Genomic DNA, 21,913 nt, shown 5'->3' with positions numbered 1-21,913 from the left:
CGCCGTCTTTGTTACAAGTCTCAAGGAATTTTAAGTTGGCTGCCCTCCACTGAGATAGTTTTGTGTTCCTCTTCCAAAATTTTCGGAACCCGTCTTGCACAAAACTTACGGTAGCCTAACTTTTGTATCACAACTTAATGCAATAAGCTCCGTGAAATTTGCGGAAACTCAACAAGACTGTTATTGTAAAACATCGATTTCTCATGAATTTTGTCATTAATTTTTGCGACCAGTTTTTACCACAATGCTCGGTCTCTCACTTGAGTGTTCATCGTAAATGTTTGTACGGCCATCTTTAAACATTAAGCACCAACGCCTCACTTGACTTTTATTAACCACATGTTTACCGTAAACTTCATGCAGTTGTCGAAGAATGTTAGTTAGTTTAATGTTTTTCGCCAACAAAAATCGTATGATCGACCTCACTTCACAACTGACCGACGTCATTTCGTGAGTGACGGCCTCACTTCCATTTTCAGTTAAAGCACCCATGTGTATATTTTTAAACAGAGCAGAAGCACCACGAACTTTACACGTCCATAGCTGGATGCACAATGAACAGGGAAAGTCCCTTCACAAAATGGCGGTGCTAGGGACATCCCGCAGAAACTTGAGTGACTATCTGGATAGCCCTCATATTATGTTTCACTTGAACGCTTCTGCCATAGTTGCTGTTTCACTTCTGAACCAGTAGGCATAAATGCATAATTCAATATATTGAGACTTCTTAGGAATTTTCATTTACTTTCACAAATTCAAAGTGGTCGATTCACCAATATAAGGTAAAATAGAAAAAATCTTCTTTAACTACATGAAATTTGGCACATGGGACTTGACACAGTAGACAAACGTCACATTCAATTACACAACTTTGGGACTTTCACCAGCAAGGAGTATGAGATTTGGATAATATTACATACATATTTCTTCCGAAACGTCGAACAAAAATCATGGAATTTTTGTATTGGTTGTTGTCTAATACACAGAGTAAAAATATCTCGTTCTCTTGCACAGATTTTGGAAATTTTGTCGTTTTCATGAGATAATGGGAAACTGCTGCTTTTATATGTTACTTCTAAGACACACACAAGCTATGAAATTTTATGTTTTTTTTTCATTAATCAGAATATCTCATTTGCTTCCATGTATTTAAGGAGATAATTTAAGAGCGATAAATCAAGATAGGTGCTAGCCCAAACTATATGTTAAATTTATTTATTTTTATTTTATTTATTTATTTATTTATTTTTTTGCATTCATTAGCAAAATGAGAGTGCTTGTAGTACTAAACCATTATTTGTACCTAATAGATGCAGTTAGGTCATTAGGTTGCTAAACGTGCGATTACCTAATTATCAATAATAAAATCTAAACTTGTGACCCTTGTCTATTTCAAAATAATTATGTTGAAAGAATTCAGTTAAATCGTCACAGTAGTTTTAAATCGGCATATTGCTTGTACATTTTAACACCCATAGAGCAAGTAGCGAAGAACGGCCATTTCAGCTAGTAATTTGTAATGTGTCCTCTGCAAAATAGTACAAGTATACACGAATTATTTACGTATTTTTTCGACTAGTAATATTCGTCCGCTGGTGATGGCCAAAAGTTAGCTTTCATCCATATAGTGTAAAAGATCAGCACTTTCTCCTTGGCAATTTTCATATATTTTTAAGTACCATGTTTTAAGAACAAAAATTTGTGATTTTTAAATTAGCGTTATATATATATAATTATTTAATTTTCAGCTTCTAAAGAAGTCTCCGAAAGTAAGGTTGGGTTGTGACAACGGCCGTCACGGAGCGAGGCATGTAAAGCGACATGAGTTTTTCAAGTGCGTAAATTGGAAGCGATTAGAAGCTGGAATGTGTGATCCTCCATTTGTTCCTGATGTAAGTACCATGTTGTTAATACAGTTTGAATCTAGTATTTTTTACGCTTTTGTATATGTAGACTGTAGAGCAGATTCATTGAAAATTCTAGTTACGATTTATAGTTAGTATTGTAATATTTTGTATTCAGTAACATAGTTTCCATTTCAGAAAGAAAGTTTGCTATCAAATTTTTATTGTACATTGATTTTACTACCCTGAGATTTTGCAGTTAAGTATAGTTAAGTCTAACTTTTCTCAATTAAGTCTAATTTTAAAATTTTCGATAATGTCTGTGGAATATATAATTGCTTTAAATTTTATTACTATTTCTGTAAAACGACGCACTTAAAAACTTAAATTAACATTAAAATACATGGTAAGTTGATCATTTATGTAAGTTGTCGAAAGCAAATGCCGTAGCCACGTTGCCCGGAATACAGCCTGTCGCGAGGTCTGCGAAGTCGAGCAGTGCTGGGTCTGGTCAGAGGAAAATGGATGACCGTTGTACTCAGCAGATGGTGTTGGCATTCCGGCGTCCACCCAGCGTCATGCGGACAATGGGGAGCTACTTGAAAGAAAGAAGTAATGACTATGGTCTAGGAAGCCAGCATTAAGGGCAAGGCGAGCCGATTACTGATCACATCACGTCAAAAACGTGGGTGCCACAAGGGGGCTGATAGGCTCCATTTTCTCCAAGGGCAATTGTGCTAAGAGTTGAGTTTAGTTTCGGTTATATAGAACTTTCCCACTCTTTTCCTGGTCCCACGCTTTGAAAATCGCCTTTTCCTAATATTTTCAACTAGCAGCGTTCACCCCGCTTCGCTGCGGTCACCCCGGAACGCAATAAACTTTGTTACTTAGATAATTTTTACTTTTTCGCTTTCAAGTGATTTATAGCGCCTGTCAGTTATGTTAACCCGCCGAGTCACAGGGTCATGCGGGTTGCATATAAATACGTTTATTTTTATACCTATGATGAACTAATAACAAAGGATTTGTACGTATGGACACCTGAATGGTCAATTATCTCAAGACACTGGTAATTGAAAATTAAAGTGATATGATAAAAACCATCTAGGGTCCACATCCTAACAACCCCCCAAAAATGAAAGAAATCGGTTCACCCGTATTAGCGTGATGAGCGGACAAAGGATTTTTTTTACGTATTCACACCTGATTGGTCAATTATCTCAAGACACTGGTAATTGAAAATTAAAGTGATATGATAAAAACCATCTAGGGTCCAAATCCTAACAACCCCCCAAAAATGAAAGAAATCGGTTCAGCCGTATTAGCGTGATGAGCGGACAAAGGATTTTGTGCGTTCTCTTTTATATATATAGATTGGTTCAGATTCTTTATTTATTTTTTTTTTAAATTTAAATAGAAACTAACTTTACGTGATCCAACATAACAAGTGGATCTACCGAACAGTGTATTGCCAATTGACAAAATAATTTTCTTTCTTTCTTTCTGTTTTGTTTTCATTTCTTTATTTCTGTTTGTAAAGATTGAAAAACTTAATTGTTTTTAAGTGCGTCTGTAATCAAACATATAAGTGTTTTGTTTTATATATATACGGATTCAAGAAGTTCTCGAAATGGAGATACGATATTTGAATTAGGAAGAATATAAGACCTTCGTAAGTTGATGAAATACAGACGTATTATGACTTTTTATACATAATTTCCTCGTTTCCTTTTTCAACCGTTGTACTACGTCGAAGTTCAAGCAGTCTATCATTGTGCAAAATATAATCAAATTGTGTTTTTAGTTCAGATATCATCATCAGAATTTCTAATAATATTGCTTCGTAAAGCGTATGCTTACAAGAGAGAAAGAAAACGAAAAAAGTCTTACATGACTTGACATCCTATAAGCTCATATTACCGTTGTGAGTGCGACGTAGAAATTAAAGGTGGAAGTATAAATTCCAGTAATTTTGTATAAATTTTATGAAGGCTGACAAAAATCTTGAAACTGTCAAGGGAAATATATTCTTTTCATAATTGTTAAATAACATATTCCTATACTTCTCGAAGTTACCTCATATTCAAAGTATTTTCAGTGTATGATTATTTTTTGAACGTTCACAGGAAAGTAAGTGTTTCACCAGTGTAACTTCATGTTCAGTGGTATAGTAATAGACATATCAATTTACTTTCTAAGGACAGAGTTATTTAGAACCTTTCCATCTGTTCGAATGCCTGAAACATATTTATCAAGGAACTAATCGTACGAGGGTGATTTAAGCGAGAACCTTGAAAGTGCTATAAAATGCCGAAGAGTTGTGTGATGGAATTGGCATTTGGTAGCAGTGTTTGTTGAGTTTCACAAAATGACCGACAGGTGGCACAGTGACCTACAGTATAAGATACAGCAACAGCATTAGTACGAAGATGGCCGCGCCATTAGCAACATACACCGCGTTAGAGCAGCGATCTGTAATATGTTTTTTTGAGTATTGAGGGTGGCACACCTATTGAAATTCATCGCAGGACGACAGCATAGTACGGTGATTCGTGTTTGTCCCTGCAGCATGTGTAAGAGTGGTGTAGAAAGTTTAAAAGTGGCGTAACGTCTGTGAAGGATATCCCATAACCGGGTCAGGCTTACCGCGTAGTGATGGACGAAAACAGTGCTTTAGTGGAAGAGCTTATAAAGGAATAATAGGCATTTATCGGAACTCTGAACATTAGTGTTGGTTCAGTGCACAATATTGTCCATAACGTTCTGCAGTTCAATGAAGTGTTTGCAAGATGGGTACCACGTCACTTAACAGCTGAATTGAAAGACCGTCGCGTCGATGTCTATGAAGAACTGGTGCCTGTTTCCATGTCGAAGGTGATTCATTTCTAGAAAGAATCGTTACATGTGATGAGACCTGGGTTCACAACCACCAACCGAAAACAAAAAGATCAATCAAGGTATGGCGCCATAGCTCATGACTGAAACTCAAAAAATTCTGCATTCAATCATCAGCGGGAAAAGTCATGCTTACTCTCTTCTGGGATGCAAAGGGAGTTATTTTGAAACATTACATGGGGAGGGGGGCAACATAACCAGTACTTCTTATTCATATCTGCTCACAAACCAACTTCGCCCGCCCGGAATTCGGAGTAAACGACGAGGACTTCTGACTTCAGGTATATTGTTACAGCATGACAACGCTCGACCGCATATTGCCCGTTTGACAGTTAAGACTATCCAGAATTTGAAATTTGAATATCTCACACACCTACTCTATTCACCAGATCTCGTTCCTAGTGACATTCATGTATTTGGACCTCTCAAAGAAGCGTTAGGAGGCAAGCATTTCAGAAGTGATGAAGAGGTGAAAACCGCGGTGCACGAGTGGCTACAGTCACGACCAAAAGACTTTTTTTTAAAAAAATGTGTTATTCATACACTTCCGAAGTGTTAGCATACTTGCTTGAACGCTAGGGAGACTACATTGGAAAATGATAGGTATGTTTTTCTTAATTGTTATAATATTTACAGTACTTTTAAGGTTTTAATTTGAATCACCCTCGTACTGAAAAGAAATGTCAGTTAAATTGTCTTTAATACTGTTTTCTTGCTAATAAATTGTTAACGTTAACGGTACTAAATTGCTCATAAATTGTTCCCAGCGAGTTAACGTTAGGAAGCTCTTTTTGAAATGGTCATTAATCTGGAATCATTGACTTTTAATTGTACTTGAGCAAGAAAATAATATTTGAGAAGTCATTCTTATATAGATTATGAGATAGGACACACATCAAGAATGTAACTAGTAAATTTTCAAGCTTGAGGGAAGATAAATCCATTTTTGTTTGTTTACATGTTACAGATTGTATAAAATAGTCAAGTGTATGCAGTCAGTTATACAACTTGCTATATCGTATATTATTGTTAGGTTTATGTTAAATCTTTGTCAATTATTTAAGATCTCTCCTCTTCCCCCATCACAGGAAGACAGTAACTTTCTAAACGTCTTGTTGACATCAATTCCACTATTAGCAGGAGAGCTAAAATTGCGACGAAACTTTCTGTAATTCTCTAATTCAATTTCCTTCAAGATGCTAAGGTTTTTGGAAAAGGATTATGTTGTACAAAATACCAGTTTTTACCTCTAGTTCTCATATATTACCTAAACATTAGACTGAAATTGATAAAATAAAAAAAAAATAAATAAATAAATAAATAAATAAATAAATAAAAAACCGAAAATAAGGTATTGGCAACATTCTTTCGAATTTGTTGTCTTTTCCATATTACTGACGCGAGGGCTTAAAAGAAAAAGTTCCTCGATTCCTGGAATCCACGGTCCGTGGCTGAACTTGAGATAACAGTAGTAGGGCTCTACGGAACAGTCCCAGCTTGACATCTGTCCTCCCAGGAATTGTTCAAAACTCCAAGTGTGCCGGTTTTGCTCCAAAAAATTCATTCGAGCGATATTTTTAAAAAATCCCGGTTTTATTACTAACTGATAGGAATAAACTCTTTCATTCAATTTGGTATTATTTAATTCTGATATTCAATTCCCGATGGGAAGAGCACAAGAATTTTATTTTATTAATCATCTGTCTCCTTTAGCCTAAAGAGCATAACATTGGGATGTTAAAGTAAAAGTTAATATCATTTAACTCTCTACTAAAACCAAACGTAATAGAAATCTACAGTAACTTCCGGCTTCAATTTTGATTTACATAGAGCAGAAGCGGTAAGAAGCTATTTTTTGGAATCGGTTTAGCGTTGTAAGAATAAGTACCATCTTTTCTCGTAACCCTCTGTTCATACCGGAAGTGACAGAAATCAACTACTTCGGGTTTTAATGTTGGTAAAAATGATAATAAATAGCTAGAAGTGATTTCTTGCAATCAATTAAGCGTTTAAAGAATATATTCCATCCTACTCTAATATACGAGGGAGGACCCAAAAGAAACCGGACTTTCGTTCTAAAAAAAATAATTTATTACATTTTTTTACAAAATTCTTTCAATCTCCTTCAAAGTACTCTCCATTAAATGCGATTCATTTGTCCCATCTTCTTTCCCACTGTTTGAAGCACCTCTGGAACTCTGGAACTTTTATATCGTCCAATGCGCTCTGCGAAGTTACAGCCTCTACACCATCAAAACATTTTCCTTTTAGATTTTGTTTAATTTTCGGAAAATGTGATCATGTTGATCAAAAAGTTTGGATCACTTTCAATCTCATTTTTCAAGTCCTGGCTCAAATTCAGACGAATAATTTAATCCTGTGTAAGCAGGCGAGAAACAAACTTAGCGGCAACATGCCTCATTTGCAAAACCTCAGGCTGGCACGAGCTCCAACTCACTCCTGCCTGTTTTGAAATATCATCGATCATGAAACGACGATTCTCGCTAATTTTGGGGCAGATTTGTTCGATGTTTTCCGTCGTTTCGAAATGATGAAAAGCACCCAGAACGAGCATGATCTACAACACTCATCTCACCACACGTAAAGCGCCCAAACCACTCAAAAAATTGTATGCGGTTCATAGTATCCTTCGTGAAAGCCTGTTGAATCATTTGTAAGTTTTCGTTTCCAATTTTCCAAGTAGGAAGCAAACACACTCCTTGTTCCTTTGAATCTGCCATAACGATTTCGCAGGCGGAAAACGAGAACAGTTGAGAAAAACAATAATACGATCAAACGTTAACCTCCTACGCAGACTCCGCTTGGCCAGCTGATCTGGGAAGGTCTCTACTAGTCCCACCAGCAGGAGAACTCTCTACTACGCCTAGGAACGACAGCGCTCTTTCAATCCGGTTTCTTTTGGGTCCCCTCTCGTATGTACTAAAGCGGAAGTGGTAGAAATCTATTACCACTTTCGGTTTTAATAATAATTGAGAAGATATGCCATACAAACAAGACTTACCTGATGTACACGTGATATTGCTACTTATTTTTAAATCAGTTTCAGTCTAACATGTAAATAATATATGAGAAATACAGGAAACATCCTATATGTGTATATACAGGATGTTAATGAACTATACCGACAAACTTTGAGGTGATTCCTCACATCAAAATAAGAGAAAAAGTTCATATGAACCTATGGCGAAAAGTGCATAGTTTCAGAGCTAGGGCTGTCCAAAATCACGAAAAAGCCAAATTTCAAAAGGTCCTATTTCAAATTCGAGAGACTGTGGATGGTGGTCCTTCTCAGCGTAAAAGAAGCCACTCATACACAATCCAAAAGTCCATATTTCATCAATTGTCAATAGGTGTAGAGGGTATTCCCTACAGGGGTAATTCTTAGATATGTTTTCAATAGAGTTTTCAGATATACCCTGATTTTAAGAAGGGTCCAAAGTAGGCAGGAGGTAAACCTTGACAACAATGGACATCTAATGCTTCGGAGGGAAGACGGAAGTGTTAGAAACCGGTAGCTCCATGTTTCTTTGTGTTTGGAATAACGTGTGATGATATGTATTTCGTCATGGTATATTTCACTTTTTCTTCACTTATAAGCGTGAAAAAAAAAAAAAATGCGTTTTCCCGTTTACGAGAGATCGCGCTGCTGACAATCCTTAACACTTCCGACATCGCGCCAAAGTATTTCGTGTTCATTGCTATCAAGGCTTATCGTTTGCCTGCTTTGGACCAATCGTAAAGTCAGAGCATATCTCGAAATTCGGTTGATGACATGTCTGGGAATTTCACCCTGTAGGGAATAATGTGTACACGCATTGAACATTAATGAAAGATGCATTTTTGGATTACGTATGCTTGACTTCCTTTACGCTGAGAAGGACCACCGTCCACAGTCTCTCGAACTTGAAATAGGGCCTATTGAAATTTGGCTTTTTCGCGATTTTCGACAGTCCTAGCTCTGAAACTATGCACTTTTCGCCATAGTTTCTCGTATTTTGATGTGAGGAATCACCTCTTAAAGTTCGTCGCTATAGTTCATTAACACCCTGTATATTAACAATCGAATCCTCTACAGATGAAAATTCGATTAAATTCAAAGAGGGGGAAGTGCGATCGATCTCAGCTATACCATTTTAGTCAGTACACTAATCAATATATCATCCCGTCTAAGAAAAACTGGATATCGTAATGGTTAGTACATTGGGAGGTAAGCCTGAAGTTCTGATTTAGTCCCCGGACACTTTTTTAAAACTAATATTCAGTAAGCGGGTAATATCCGACAAAGTAAAAAGTTATTATTGAAATACTTTGATAATTAATAGTTACTTTTATTTAAAATAATATAGATTTTGTCACCATAATTAAAGTTGCAGTTGCAAAATCGTACTGCAATATCTAAAAAATAATTGCGAAAGGTAGTTAAAAAGACTTTTACTATAAAAATGTATAATAGAAAGGCAAATGTCTCATTGTGGCAAATATATTTTTCCAAGAGAGGTTAATAAATAATTTTAGAGCTTAAAAATTTTTGTGGTTGTTGTATTTTAGCCACAAGCAGTGTATGCAAAGGATATATATGATATAGAGCTATTCTCTATAGTATCTGGAGTGCAGTTAGATCAACAAGATGTGAAGTTTTACAAGGATTTCAGCACGGGCGCAGTCTCCATTACATGGCAGAATGAGGTAGGATGTCCAGCAAGCTGAGATACGTGATGCAGAATGAATTTTTCCCTCCCCATTCCACATAACTCTTGTGGTGCTTCATTGTGTGGTAATTAAAACATGAGAGAAACACATTCCGATATGGATGATGATGTGTAGATTTTAAGGTAATTGTTGTGTGCGTTCACACTCTTCACCCCATATGTATATTTCTTTCTCCTTTTTTCTCTATCCTTACACATATATGAAAGAGTTACATCTGACATTTCAACGACAGAAAAGACTGCCTGCGGTAGTGTGGTGATCTTACTTTGAAATCTCTTGGTGTGTCAGCCATGATGTGTTGTTTACGTTGGACGCGTCTTCTTAGTTTTGAATAGACATTCATGGTATCCACTAAAGGATTCTCGTGCTGTACTTTTAACAGTGCTTCGTGAGTAACATGTGATGTAGTTACAGACTTACTAACAATAGAATCTCTTTTTCAGTTAGAAGTGTGCTCTGAGTCAGCAATTTTGTTCGTATTGCTGCTTTGTGTGTGAATGTTCACTGTGCTCTTCTGTTATCTTTTAGGTCCTGTGTTGAGAGAAGCATGGGAACGGCCCAGAGGATGTAAAAGGGAGGGACAGAAATTATTAACTTTTATATCCTATTAACATGAGTCATACTTAAAGCTGGATTGTCTGAAAGTTCCGTGTTCTTCTGTTCATAGCCGAATAAATTGAATTGACAGCGTTTTATACTTAGTTGTGGTAAAATAAAATCCCAAAATAAAAGGGGCTAATTTTAGTGTGTTTTTGATAATCTGTAATTAGTACTGTGTGTACAAGATCGAAAACTTACCTTAAAGTAAAGAGAGATGAAGTTTCAATTCAAAAATCTGTCTTCGACCTTATGGAAGACTTGCAAATAGACATAAAACAGAGCCTTTTTTTTTTCGAATAAATTATTACAAAGGAAAGACAATATAATTAATTGATGTATTTCATATAAAAATTTAGTTTACACTTATGTTTGTACCGACACATAAATTAACATCAAGACAAACGTCCCATGAGACGATTAATCTATTTGTCTCACATTTTAATACTAACATGTATCAACTACAACTTCGAGCAATTTTTGGATAACCGCAAATGAAGTATAAAAGAGTACACAACTGGATGCTTGGAAATTCTTTTTAATATATTAATCATACTAGCACAGTTTTATTTATGTATTTATTTACTTTCGATTAAATTTTTGCACTTTTAACCTGCGATTTCATGAAAATTATCAGGTAGTGTGTGCTATTGGATCCTGTACGAAAATATCTAAATATTTGCAGCAGTGAGGAAACAAGTGAATGGCTGAAGATAATTATTAATCTGTAAGCTTACTTCAGATAGCCAAAAAGCCAGATAGCCAATGTGTGTCATATGACTTCAGTTAGACGCTTTATAACTACATTTCTGACTACTAATTTTTCATCTCTTCCTAATATAAATAATCAAGGCACTAAAAGTCGTACAAGCTCACAAAGAAAAAGAACAAGAAGAAACTATTCAATAATATAAAAAAAAAATAACATGGGACTCCAGGCATTAATATTGTCCATTCTATTAAACATAATATGGGAAAGTTAGGGTCAGTTATTAACAAACGTTATAAAAAAAATACAGAAATGGACGCCTTAAAAAGTCGTTTTGAAGCAGCTTTAAACTTGGGGTCCAAATGGATATTATGGTACTATCCAGGTTTAATTGAAAAAGTAACTTTTCCCAAGTTCTGCTTGAAACATGTTTGAGTCTTCTGAGAGCAAAAGAGTTCTATTGTTGAGAATTTGTATAAATAGATAACACTTTACGTTTGAAAGTCTGATAATCTGTTTAGTTCCTTTTTATAGAAATTGACCATTAGGGATGAAAAGGCTTTAAAAAATAACCATAAATCATAGAAATGCTATCGATGTTTACCATATTCATTTTGACTGTGAATAAAGTGTTTGATATCGGCTTTATAAATGCAAAGTTAAAAATAATAGTTAAAAGTACGTTCTAGTACGTTGTGTTAGAGAGTTATACATTGGAGTAAAAATACTACCTCTACATAGCACAAAACAGGAGGATAAAAGGAGCTGAAAATGAAAACAATATTCTTTTTAGGAAAGGCACTATTAAGTTAATTTTAGAAATAGCGTCCTGAGAAATATATAGAAATACGTCTTGGTATTAGTAAGTATTTCGTTTATATATGATTTCTAAATAAACAAAGGGTGTGCTGCAAAAGGCAATTCAAATTGATACATAAAATGAAGGATTTCAAAATTAAAACTACTGTGAGAAAATTCTGGAGCTAAAAGAGACGAACAGAAATTAGGAAATTGAGAAAATAACAACACACAGCGTCATAATTACACGGCATCAAATTTCATGCAAGTAATTACATAAAGATGCCTAATAGTGTTTACGTGGAAAATAACGAGAGGTACAGTCTTGTGGAAAAAAAAGTAAGACATACTTCCTTTTGAAAAGCTTTGTTACCGTAATCGTGCGTAGGAAAATTGAAGTCTTTAACGTTCACAGTAATTGAAAGCCTCTGACCAAGTGTCTCTGGATTGACAAGATGATGGAAAAAAGCTGAATTCTAAGTTTGGTTTTGGGTGTTGAGTTTAGCGTCTCTTCTCAGGGCCGAGGTTATATAGAGGTGGAACTCTGCATTTCCATCGTGGACCTACAGTTTAAGGTAGAATCCGAACCACTGTAATACATTCAATTTTAAGGCTCGAATCCGGGATCCTTACACAAAAGGTGCAGGCGGTAGCCATTAGACTAGAAGGAAGGGCTCTAAATCGTAGGGGGATGAGTTATAACAGCTGGATTAACACAGGGTAAGATTCAGCGGCTGGTTTATATTTTGAAGCTATGAACCGTTTCTCCACAGGACCACTTCGGCATATATTTCTTAAGTCGTAGATAAAATAATTCTGCATTTCTTATTTCCGTAATTTAGAGCTGTTTCGTTTACATCTACCGTTAAAGACTAACAAGAGATTTCTGTTGGAAGGCATTAAAATACGTTTGATGTTAGCTGCAAACATATTTAGTTTTGTTGTAATTTCGATCTTGTATATTTAAGCTGTAAACATATATAGTTTTGTTGTAATTTCGATCCTATATATTCAAAAACTGCATAAACGCATGTTTTTAAAACATCACGTAGTCCAGCTTTAAGTATAATAAATAATATACACAAATCAATAGTTTATATCTGTTTAATTTATGTGTAGATTTCTTTAAAGGACAGAACTGGCGTATTGTGTATATTTTTTTCTCTTCTTGTGTAGAATGTTGATTGCATGTAGTTGTACATGTAGTTGCTAGCTTGATCCTTATTGATAAAACCCTTTTCAGCCCCATGCCGTCTATGCCAAGGATGTTCTTGACATTGAGCAGTTCTCAACTGTGAAAGGGGTCAATCTTGATGCGACCGATGATACCTTCTATAGCAAGTTCAATACTGGATCAGTTTCCATACCTTGGCAGACTGAGGTACAGACCTGAATTTCAAAAGAGGTCTGATGGCTGTACTTTTCGTTGCATGCATTTTGTTTTATCTTTTCCATTTTTTCTCGACTAGTCATTGCTTTTTCAGTACTACTAACTTTTACTGCATGATTAAATGATGGTAACTAAACCAAAAATAGGAGAGACGAGTGGAAGGTTGTAATTATTGAGTTCCAGAAGGCACAGTGTATATTGTAGTTTACAATGAAAAACAATGGTATTGAAACTTAGGTGTATATGTTCTAATACCATACATGTATCTCCAACAAAATCAGTATAAAGAGTTCAGGATGTAGCTTGAATGTCTGGTAGGAACTCCATAGTACTTAGTAAGTAAATTAAACACTTGAACCTGATTAATGGAACTTGGAACAGAATTCTAAATTCACGTGCCATCGACCAACACAGAAAGAGAGGACCGTGTGCATTGGAATCTTAGAATGCTTATTTATTTTCCTTGTGCTGGTTAAAGTTGCAATTACCTCAAACTAATAGTTATTCTGGGAAAGTTGGTTGCTGTTGCCAGTTTCCCTACAGAATGTTCTGACAATTCTTACCCATTGGGAATAGAAGTCCTTACTATATGGAAATTTTTTATATATATATATATATATATATATATATATATATATATATATATATATATATATATATATATATATATATACAGTGTGTTGATTAATTCGTGTGTCAATTTCATTTGTTCACTGTGCAAAAGTGGTATGAGGTAAAGCTGTGGAATTTGGTGTAACTTTAGACGAAGGACATAAGTTTTGTTTCGCCATAGAAGCATGTCACTTGTACTGAAGGTTGAAGAGATATAGAGTCAAAGATCAAATTTCGATTTTTTCCTTATGAGATTCCAATGTTAAAGAGCCAGAAAAAACGTAAATCGAAATGATAACGAAGAAAAAGGTATATGGTATGATTCTATGTCGCAAGCCGACCAAATATGCGCCAATCAAGTGTCATGGTCAGAGGTCACTGTCAGCTCAAGGTCACAGGTCATCTTGAGAACTCACTTGAATACACTGAAAACAACGCAATGTCTGTACCTCATCATGTCAAATGCGTTCTCAAGGTGACCTGTGACCTTAATCTGACAGTGACCTCTGACCATGACACTTAATTGACGCATATGTAGTTGGCTTGCGACATAGAATCATACCATACAGCTTTTTCTTTGTTATCACTTCAATTTACGTTTTCTCAGGCTCTTTCAGAATTTAACATTGGAATCCCATAAGGAAAAAATCGAAATTTGATCTTTGACCCTATATATCTTCAATCTTCAGTACAAGTGATATGCTTCTATGGCGAAACAAAACTTATGTCCTTCGTCTAAAGTTACACCAAATTCCACGGCTTTACCTCATACCACTTTTGCACAGTGAACAAATAAAATTGACACACGAATTAATCAACACTCATATATATATATATATATATATATATAGATAGATAGATAGATAGATGGTTTCATCCTTATGGTACTGAATCACACGCACCGCCAGAGCCACTGCAGTTGCCCTATTACCATATTTTACACTTCACACTGAAGCAGACAAGTAGGAGATAGGAAGGAGAGTCTCTATGACCATCATGCCTCCAAAATTGCATCTATTTTTGAAGGCTACATACAAACACTTTCCGACGCAGGTTGTAGTTAACCAAATTAAGGAGATACAAACAGCAATCCAGTTTAATGTCCATCCACTTTCTCAGGGAACAACGCCTGCTCAAAAACCTGCAGAAGAGGCAACCAACTTCGCAGCGTACCCACGACGTCATTGGTAAAGTATGGCAGTATGTAACCAAAGAGAATCCACCACCGCAGCATGAAATAATAGCACGTGTCCGACGTTACCAGGAACCGTTAATTGGATCATCTGGCAGAAGTGAAGTCTGAAAACGATGCACAAATGCTAGGTGCATGCTCTAAACACCAACGCATATCACTCAACGGAGAGTAGCATGCAAAAACTGGTGGTGCGATCTAATACCGTCCTATCGATGGAAAGGAGGATGCACAATGGATTCGCACGTGCAAGGAAGGTTTCCCAATGTATTGGCAGGTTTCTGTACCAAGGGGAAGCGTCCTATACACAGAGTAGCATCTAGTGTGAAAGTAATTTCTTCTACTACACAGTACATCTTAGATCCCATATTCCGTCAACATGCTCCTGCTTTGTAGGGCAATGAGACCACCAAAGTTCTCATCCACCAAAACAAGGCCAACAGACACACTGCTAAGACAATTGTGGCTTATATGGTTCGTATGAAAGAGAATACAGGTTTAAAGACTATCCCATTCACATACATTCTTGTTAAATCTTGATGCATAGCGATCTGTTGAAACAGGATATCACAAAAGGTCGAGCCACAACACTTGAGGGAGTCTGGAAAGTATGCAGGGACGAGTAGCTAAACTGGATCAGGCTGTGCTGAATAGAAGCCTCTTTCATAGAAAGCTGCGATGTGCAATTGTTCATCGCCAGGGCCATCATATTGAACACAGTCGGTGATGGAAAAAGGATTTTACAGCATAGAGCAGGCGGGTTTATTCACTACCATAAGGATGAACTTATAGGCAGATTATTTTCGGAACAGCTATGACTTCTAGCGCAAAGCTAGTCAACGAGCCGGAACTTGGGAGGGGAAGTTCTGTCGTATGGTAAGTTGCGCACAGTTAAAGTGCTGTGGTCAATATGTGTGAGAAGATAGCCACTTGTTTTTGCGCTGATGTAGAAACATCATGCTGTGCAACTTGATTCAGAGATGCACGTACGAAAGCTCACAGCTGTTCCGGAAATAATATACATTCTATGCGTATTTAGCGTCTTCTAATTGGCTGTTCCAGGTTTTATCCTGGGTCTGATGTTGGGTAAGAGCATGTAGGTTTCAGATCTCTCAAATTGGAGGTCGCGTCTGTATAGTGTATGTCCGGAAAAGGAACATTAAACTCATGGCGAAGGAAATACATTACTATATATTGCTATGGAGTTCATACTCGACAATCTTGTTTACATCTTGTACTAAAAGCTTACTACAGCTGTTTAGGGGCAATAACTTAACTTTAGGAGTGAATATGATTAAAATTGTCTGCCCAGTTTCAATTAAGAACATATAATGATGATTAGTTGTAAGGATATGTAAAAAGTAAAAGTAAATAAAATATAAGAATGCAGAGAAAGTTCAGTAGTGTCATGATACAGTCATAATGTGTTAAAGACCTGAAAACTATTAAAAAAGCTTAAGTTCTTATTACCTGGTAATGGATACAATAGGCATAGAAAAACACAAAAATTCTTAATGATAATTTCTGTATTAGACTCCTATATCTACAAAATCTCGTTACTAAATTGTCACTAGTGTCATCTTTGTGCGCGCAGTTTGATCTCTAATGGCAATACGTATGGTTTGGATCCCACTGAAGCTGTAGGTTCTCGACTTATAACTTTAGAGTTGAAATCCAGCCTTAAAAGCAATGATAATAGAAAGAAACCACAGTGGAAAGGCATAGTAACAGTGCAGTTCTGGAAGTAGAGGCAGAAACTTCGTAACAATGAGTTGTTCTAATCATATTGGTCCACCTTATTCAAAAAGCAAAAGTAGTTTTCTCATAAAATAGAAGTATTTTTCTAATTCAAGGAAAGTAATAAATACTTGTTATTAACAAAGGTGGAAAGGAATTTGAAAGGAAGTCTACATATACCGGTAATAAAGATTTTAACATTCACCTGTTGGGACTGGGAAAAAGCCAGAGATTAGAACACGGGAGAAGCAAATTGCAAAGCGAACATAAGTCTGTGCGAGCGCGATTATGTTGATTTAAATTGGAATCATTTTTAAATAACGAGATGTATTTTTTCGTGTAAATACCGTACTTGCAGAAAATGTTGTTCCATGTACATAAATAATTCATTTGGGCTTCTTCGTAGACTTACGGCTAACGCACTCAAAGTGCACGTGTTTGCAGTCACACTTGTAGTACAAAATTATAGATAAAAACCAAAGTACTAGTTCGAATTCAACGTTAATTATCGGTCTCGTCCGCCATAAACATAAGAGTTGCGTAAAGCAAAAATTACAAATCGTTCATTCAGTAGAAGTTTTCGATCACGAACAGCGCTAAAACCTAGGTATTCAAATGAATATGGACAATTCGTAAAATACATCCTTTTTAAAACAGTACACATTTTTTGATGACTTTGTTATATGGAAATGATGCATTAATGGTTTTAAGAAAAGTTACAGTTTAGGTACATTTAAAAATAACTTAAGAGCCAAGGTAGAGTAGTATTCCCTCCTTTTTGTTTTGAAGTCTATTGTTATCAAATATGTACTGTGTCGCCTTCAGTAAAGAGTCAGGAATTAGATCTCCAGTGGGAATACATATTTGGGTGACTGATTGAAGTTACGTTCCTTTTCAGTTTCAGGGCTATGTAAGAAGGGACTTACTGGTTAACTCTTAAGAAAGTATGTCAATTTGCATAGCAGGCGCGTGGAGAATATCATATTCCGGATGTTTATTTTCGTGTAGGTTAGGAATCACATGCAGATAATAATTTATAAACTACTAATGCAGTCATAGTATATCATACATAAATTATGATATTATACTCAGGGCTGCCAACTACATAACTACTTCTACCTTTATATACAATGAGATTTTTTTCTGTTACAGTAGTATTTTAGTTTAAATATTAATTTCTAATGATATTAATTAACCCAGGGTTGCCACAGACATTGAATTTCTCATAATTTTGAATAAGTGACATTTGTGTGTAATGTAATTATGCTCCCAATTCGCATCCATTTGAAATAAACAAATAATATATTCCACTCAAACCCATATGAGACACATTCGACTGCATCAGCTCACTTAACAAAGAAAATGCATTTTTACTGTCATCTCGAGTGGCAGTTGAAATTTTAAGCAAACAGTGTTACCACATTGTAAAGACTAAGAGTGGAGTCGTTATGTCCCAACGCGTCTGCGTAAGGGTTAAGGTAAAATTTGAACTAGAATTCGTGTTTTATTTCGCAACTTTGAGCTCCCACTGTGGTCGAACCTGTTCAACGCGTATCAAAACCACATGCGTTGACCAGTTGGCCAAGGGATTCAGTACATGTAGTTTGTATTCCATTTGGAACTAGATTCACGCCTTATGTAGATTTTGCCCCGGGAATGGGCGTTAAAAGTAGTTGTTACGCTTGATTTCATTTTTAGGGGTACACTCATAATCATTGGACGTTAAACCGAAAGATTTTATTTCATTTATTTTTACCACTTTAACAAAACTTCAGTTGATGGAGTTTGTATGTTTAACTAAACTGGGGCCAGGAGTTTTTGCGATCGTAGTGATACCAAAAATATGTCTATTGGCTGCAAATAATTGTTTGTCTGGACGGAATTTGATATTCGAAGTTCAATTTTGACAGAATTTAAGTTGCGAAATTCGACTAATGTACGATTTCCAGTTCCTCGATATTTAAGCTACGAATTACATTCTTACCTTGAACAATGGCGTGGAAGGTTTTCCGTGTGCGGATATTTATATCAGACTGTCTGTTTAAGAATATTTGTTGCTTCAAAATTTTGAGTAAGAATATTGAATTCAGATTCTCTTTAAAAATAATCTGCAGGTTCCTAAAGATGATTACTTGTAGTAGTTAGTTGTGTGTCCTTGCAGACTTCCAATTTATATAAATAAAAGAATTCGTACCCACGTATTTTCCTTAGATTTTATTTTCTTACGTTTTGTAAGTTTAATACTGTTAGTTTTCAAATAGTTGTAGATCAATTTAAACAACGTGATCATTATATCCGGTATCCTGTGGAGATTGTGTGAATAATGAGAAAATAATAGGACTGTATGTTTCATACTTTATTTAGCTTGTTTTAAAAGCACGAATTTTAGGAAAAAATAACTCAATTTTTGGAAAAGTGCCATCGTTAAAAATAAATCCTTACGAATAGCATAAAAGAGCAGGGTTCGCTCCGACCTGGAAAATTTAGAGAATTTTAAGGATAGATTTTTGCTTAGAACCCGTTTCACTCTTTGCCTTACCTGGCTGTTGGTAGGGAATATTCGGATATGTTTAAGCTCAATCCTAGTTTATAAATGTAGGCACTGATTTACTGAAATTGGTTTATCGATTCCGCTTCTATTTTCTTTTTCAGATTTTCAAAACCTTACAAATTTTCTTCAAAGACATATCAACACAATTTCCAACAGTTCTTTTTTTTTTAAAAAAAAATCATATAAATCAATCTTATACATAAAGTATGTAAATATTATTTTCGTCGCAGCTCAGATAACAGAATACTGTTCAAGTCGCTCTTCATTGTTTAGTAACAATTTGGAACATCTCAAAAATAATACCTATTTAGTTTTATTACTGTGTGTTCTATAAGTTGTCTTGTATACCGATCGAGCCTGGGCGAACTGTTAGCGTTCTCACTTCACAGACTGGAAGTCCCATGTACATATTCGTAGTAGGTCAACCAGACTAGTCTTCGTCACAGGTTTTCCCCAGTCCCATCAGGCAACGACTGTCTCTATTATTTAATATATAGGTCATGACTGACCTTCCAAAATTTATTTCCTCTTGTTGGTAATATTTCGAGTATAAAATATCTTCAGCTATATATATGTTGTTAATAATAAATAACTAAATAAACAATACCAAAATTTACTTAAAAAGATATGAACAGGTCATTTGTATAATGTTTTGAACAAAAAGGTGAGTGTTGACTAAAGTTATTTTACGAGTTCCTTCATTTGTTAAATAAAATTAAGCATAAAAGAGAATTACAATAAGGATTATTATATGCTAAGTTCAAGGGGAAGTGACACTGAATTAAACGAGTTTTTTTTTTTTTTTTTATTTTTTTAAAGAAAAATATTGTTTGGGTCTTTGAACTTTTTTCTTTATTGCACGAAACGTATATTCTCTATTTGGAGTTGTAGACTGCGGGAATAATGCAATTTAATACCGTTGGTCCAGTTAGTTACTATTTTTGTTTGAAATACGTATACTTACATTCCAGTATATAAAAGTTTCTTTAAGGTAACTTAATTTTGTTAAAGGTTCCTTTTCCATCGAAAGAATGCGCTCTATTCATAGTTTTTTGAAACGTTCTATTCATGTTCAAAGGAATATTGTTTGCCAGACAGTTGTGTGTATATATATAAACCATTATTATTTCCAGATACAGTAGTTTGGTCTAATTGCCTAATTTTCGTATTTGTAGAACATTTAGTTTTCCACAGGATATACATTATTTATGACTGTAAAAGTTAGCATCTTGAAACTTGGTCGCATAACTGTAACTTCACACCTTAAGTAATAATAAAATCTGACCATAGGAAACAGTTATTATTAATCCATGTTACAGTTTCGCAGTATGTCAGTGTTTTCATCAGACACATCAGATAATATTTCAGATGAAGGAGTAATGTTTTACCGAAACAGTTACACAGGTTAGTAATAAGAAGTATTAGCTTTGGTCAGATTTTAAGTTGCGCGTAGTTCCAAAGGTAGAATGAGTAACATTCAGAACTTCACACCTGTATTGCTTGTGTTAGAATCACCGTGTACTCAGTCTTCATTTCTTGAAAGCTTTCTGAGAATCTCCTTTACTACGTTGTTTCGGAGGGTTAGTGAAGTCCTGTTCAATGTGTTCTGAAGGATAGGTAATAAAGAAGGTACAAAGTTGTCAGTTAAAAAGAGCGTGTCGAAAAACATAGGAAGCGATAGTGATGCTAATTACCTTTTATGTTTATTATTAGCAAATGTAGGAACAGATCGATGCCTATTCTCAATAATGCTTTTTCCATTCATTTTCGGAAATAGGAGCGCGGTGGCTCAGTAGTAGAGCGTTCACCTCCGGTGCTTGGGATCCCAGCTCGCGCCGCGTGGACTTTGTGGTGGACAAACAGCATGCTCGTGGGTTTTCTCTGGGTTCTCCCGTTTCCTCCCACTTTCATTCATTTCTCATAATCACCATCTCCTTTATCCTAACCGGCAAACCATGGGACGTAAAATTCAAAGATTTCATTTCATTTCATTTTCGGAAATATCCAGGACATTTATTAAACCAGTAGTCCAACCGAGACCGTTGAGTCCAATGTATGATTTTTTTTTTTTTTTTTTTTAATAGTTTTGCTTAATTTACGTATTCAGAGTATTTCTGTCCTGGTGAACTCTTACAGTAGAATACTAATAAATATTATACGGATCTACGTTGCAGTCAATATGCTTTCCTTATCGTCACAGGTGGGACGATTAGAACAAAAGTAGATACCGTACCATTTTGGAAGTAATTAACTTGTCAGTACAAAATTATACGAATGATAAACTACAATAGGTATTTATTTCTGCAGTATGCAAATATTGCATATGATACTTCTAGGTACCTATATTAATATTTTTTTTTTATTTTTGTGTGCACCGAGGATATAAAGAATGGGACCTATTATTGACGTAGGATTCGAACCACCACCGAACTTGAATTTGGTGTAATTCGCTAGAGTACAGACTAGGGATGGTCAAAATTTTCCGGAATCGGAATTACTCCGAAATACTCGCTTTCAAAAGAACTAGATCACAGAGTCCGGCTATATAATAGTTTTTCTGTTCTAATACCTTATTTGCAAAAGTTGATCAGTTTTTACTGAAATCAGTAGTACATTTTGTAGTCTCCAAATATATAGACATGTTTAGTCTGAGACATGTTCATAGAATAGCTGAAAAAGAACGAAACGTATTCGTTCATTCCTTTAGGAAATGAGCGAAATTCCTACTGACATGTGTTTTGCATCTACTATTTAAAATGAGATCTGAACTAGTACTCTTGTTATCTGAGGCAAGCAATCCTTTCGGGAATCAGGCCTACTACCACGACCACAGAATCCACACCACGAATGAGTACAC

The 21,913-nt window shown here is 35.5% G+C and overlaps 1 protein-coding gene across 4 annotated transcripts in view; it reads left to right on the top strand.

Moving 5' to 3' along the window:
* The window catches only part of Gprk2 (G protein-coupled receptor kinase 2), a 93,322-nt gene that overhangs the window by 59,224 nt on the left and 12,185 nt on the right, over positions 1 to 21,913 (top strand). Inside the window, exons 11-12 of one of the 4 annotated variants that reach the window (XR_014127812.1) lie at positions 1,749 to 1,892; positions 9,361 to 9,446. Coding sequence is in view for 3 of the 4 variants with exons in the window: in XM_081734285.1 (XP_081590411.1) it covers positions 1,749 to 1,892; positions 9,309 to 9,446 (282 nt within the window). In the remaining variant the exon portion in view is untranslated. Of the gene's footprint in view, positions 1 to 1,748; positions 1,893 to 9,308; positions 9,447 to 12,817; positions 12,956 to 21,913 lie in introns of all 4 variants that reach the window. The other 3 variants (XM_081734285.1, XM_081734284.1, XM_081734286.1) reach the window with 3 other exon arrangements.

This window comes from Thermobia domestica, chromosome 12 (assembly GCF_964235325.1).
Source record: "Thermobia domestica chromosome 12, izTheDome1.hap1.1, whole genome shotgun sequence".
Taxonomy (NCBI): Eukaryota; Metazoa; Arthropoda; class Insecta; order Zygentoma; family Lepismatidae; genus Thermobia; species Thermobia domestica.
The sequence above is the reverse complement of the archived record's forward strand: the minus strand, read 5'-3'. Positions and strand labels throughout refer to the sequence as shown.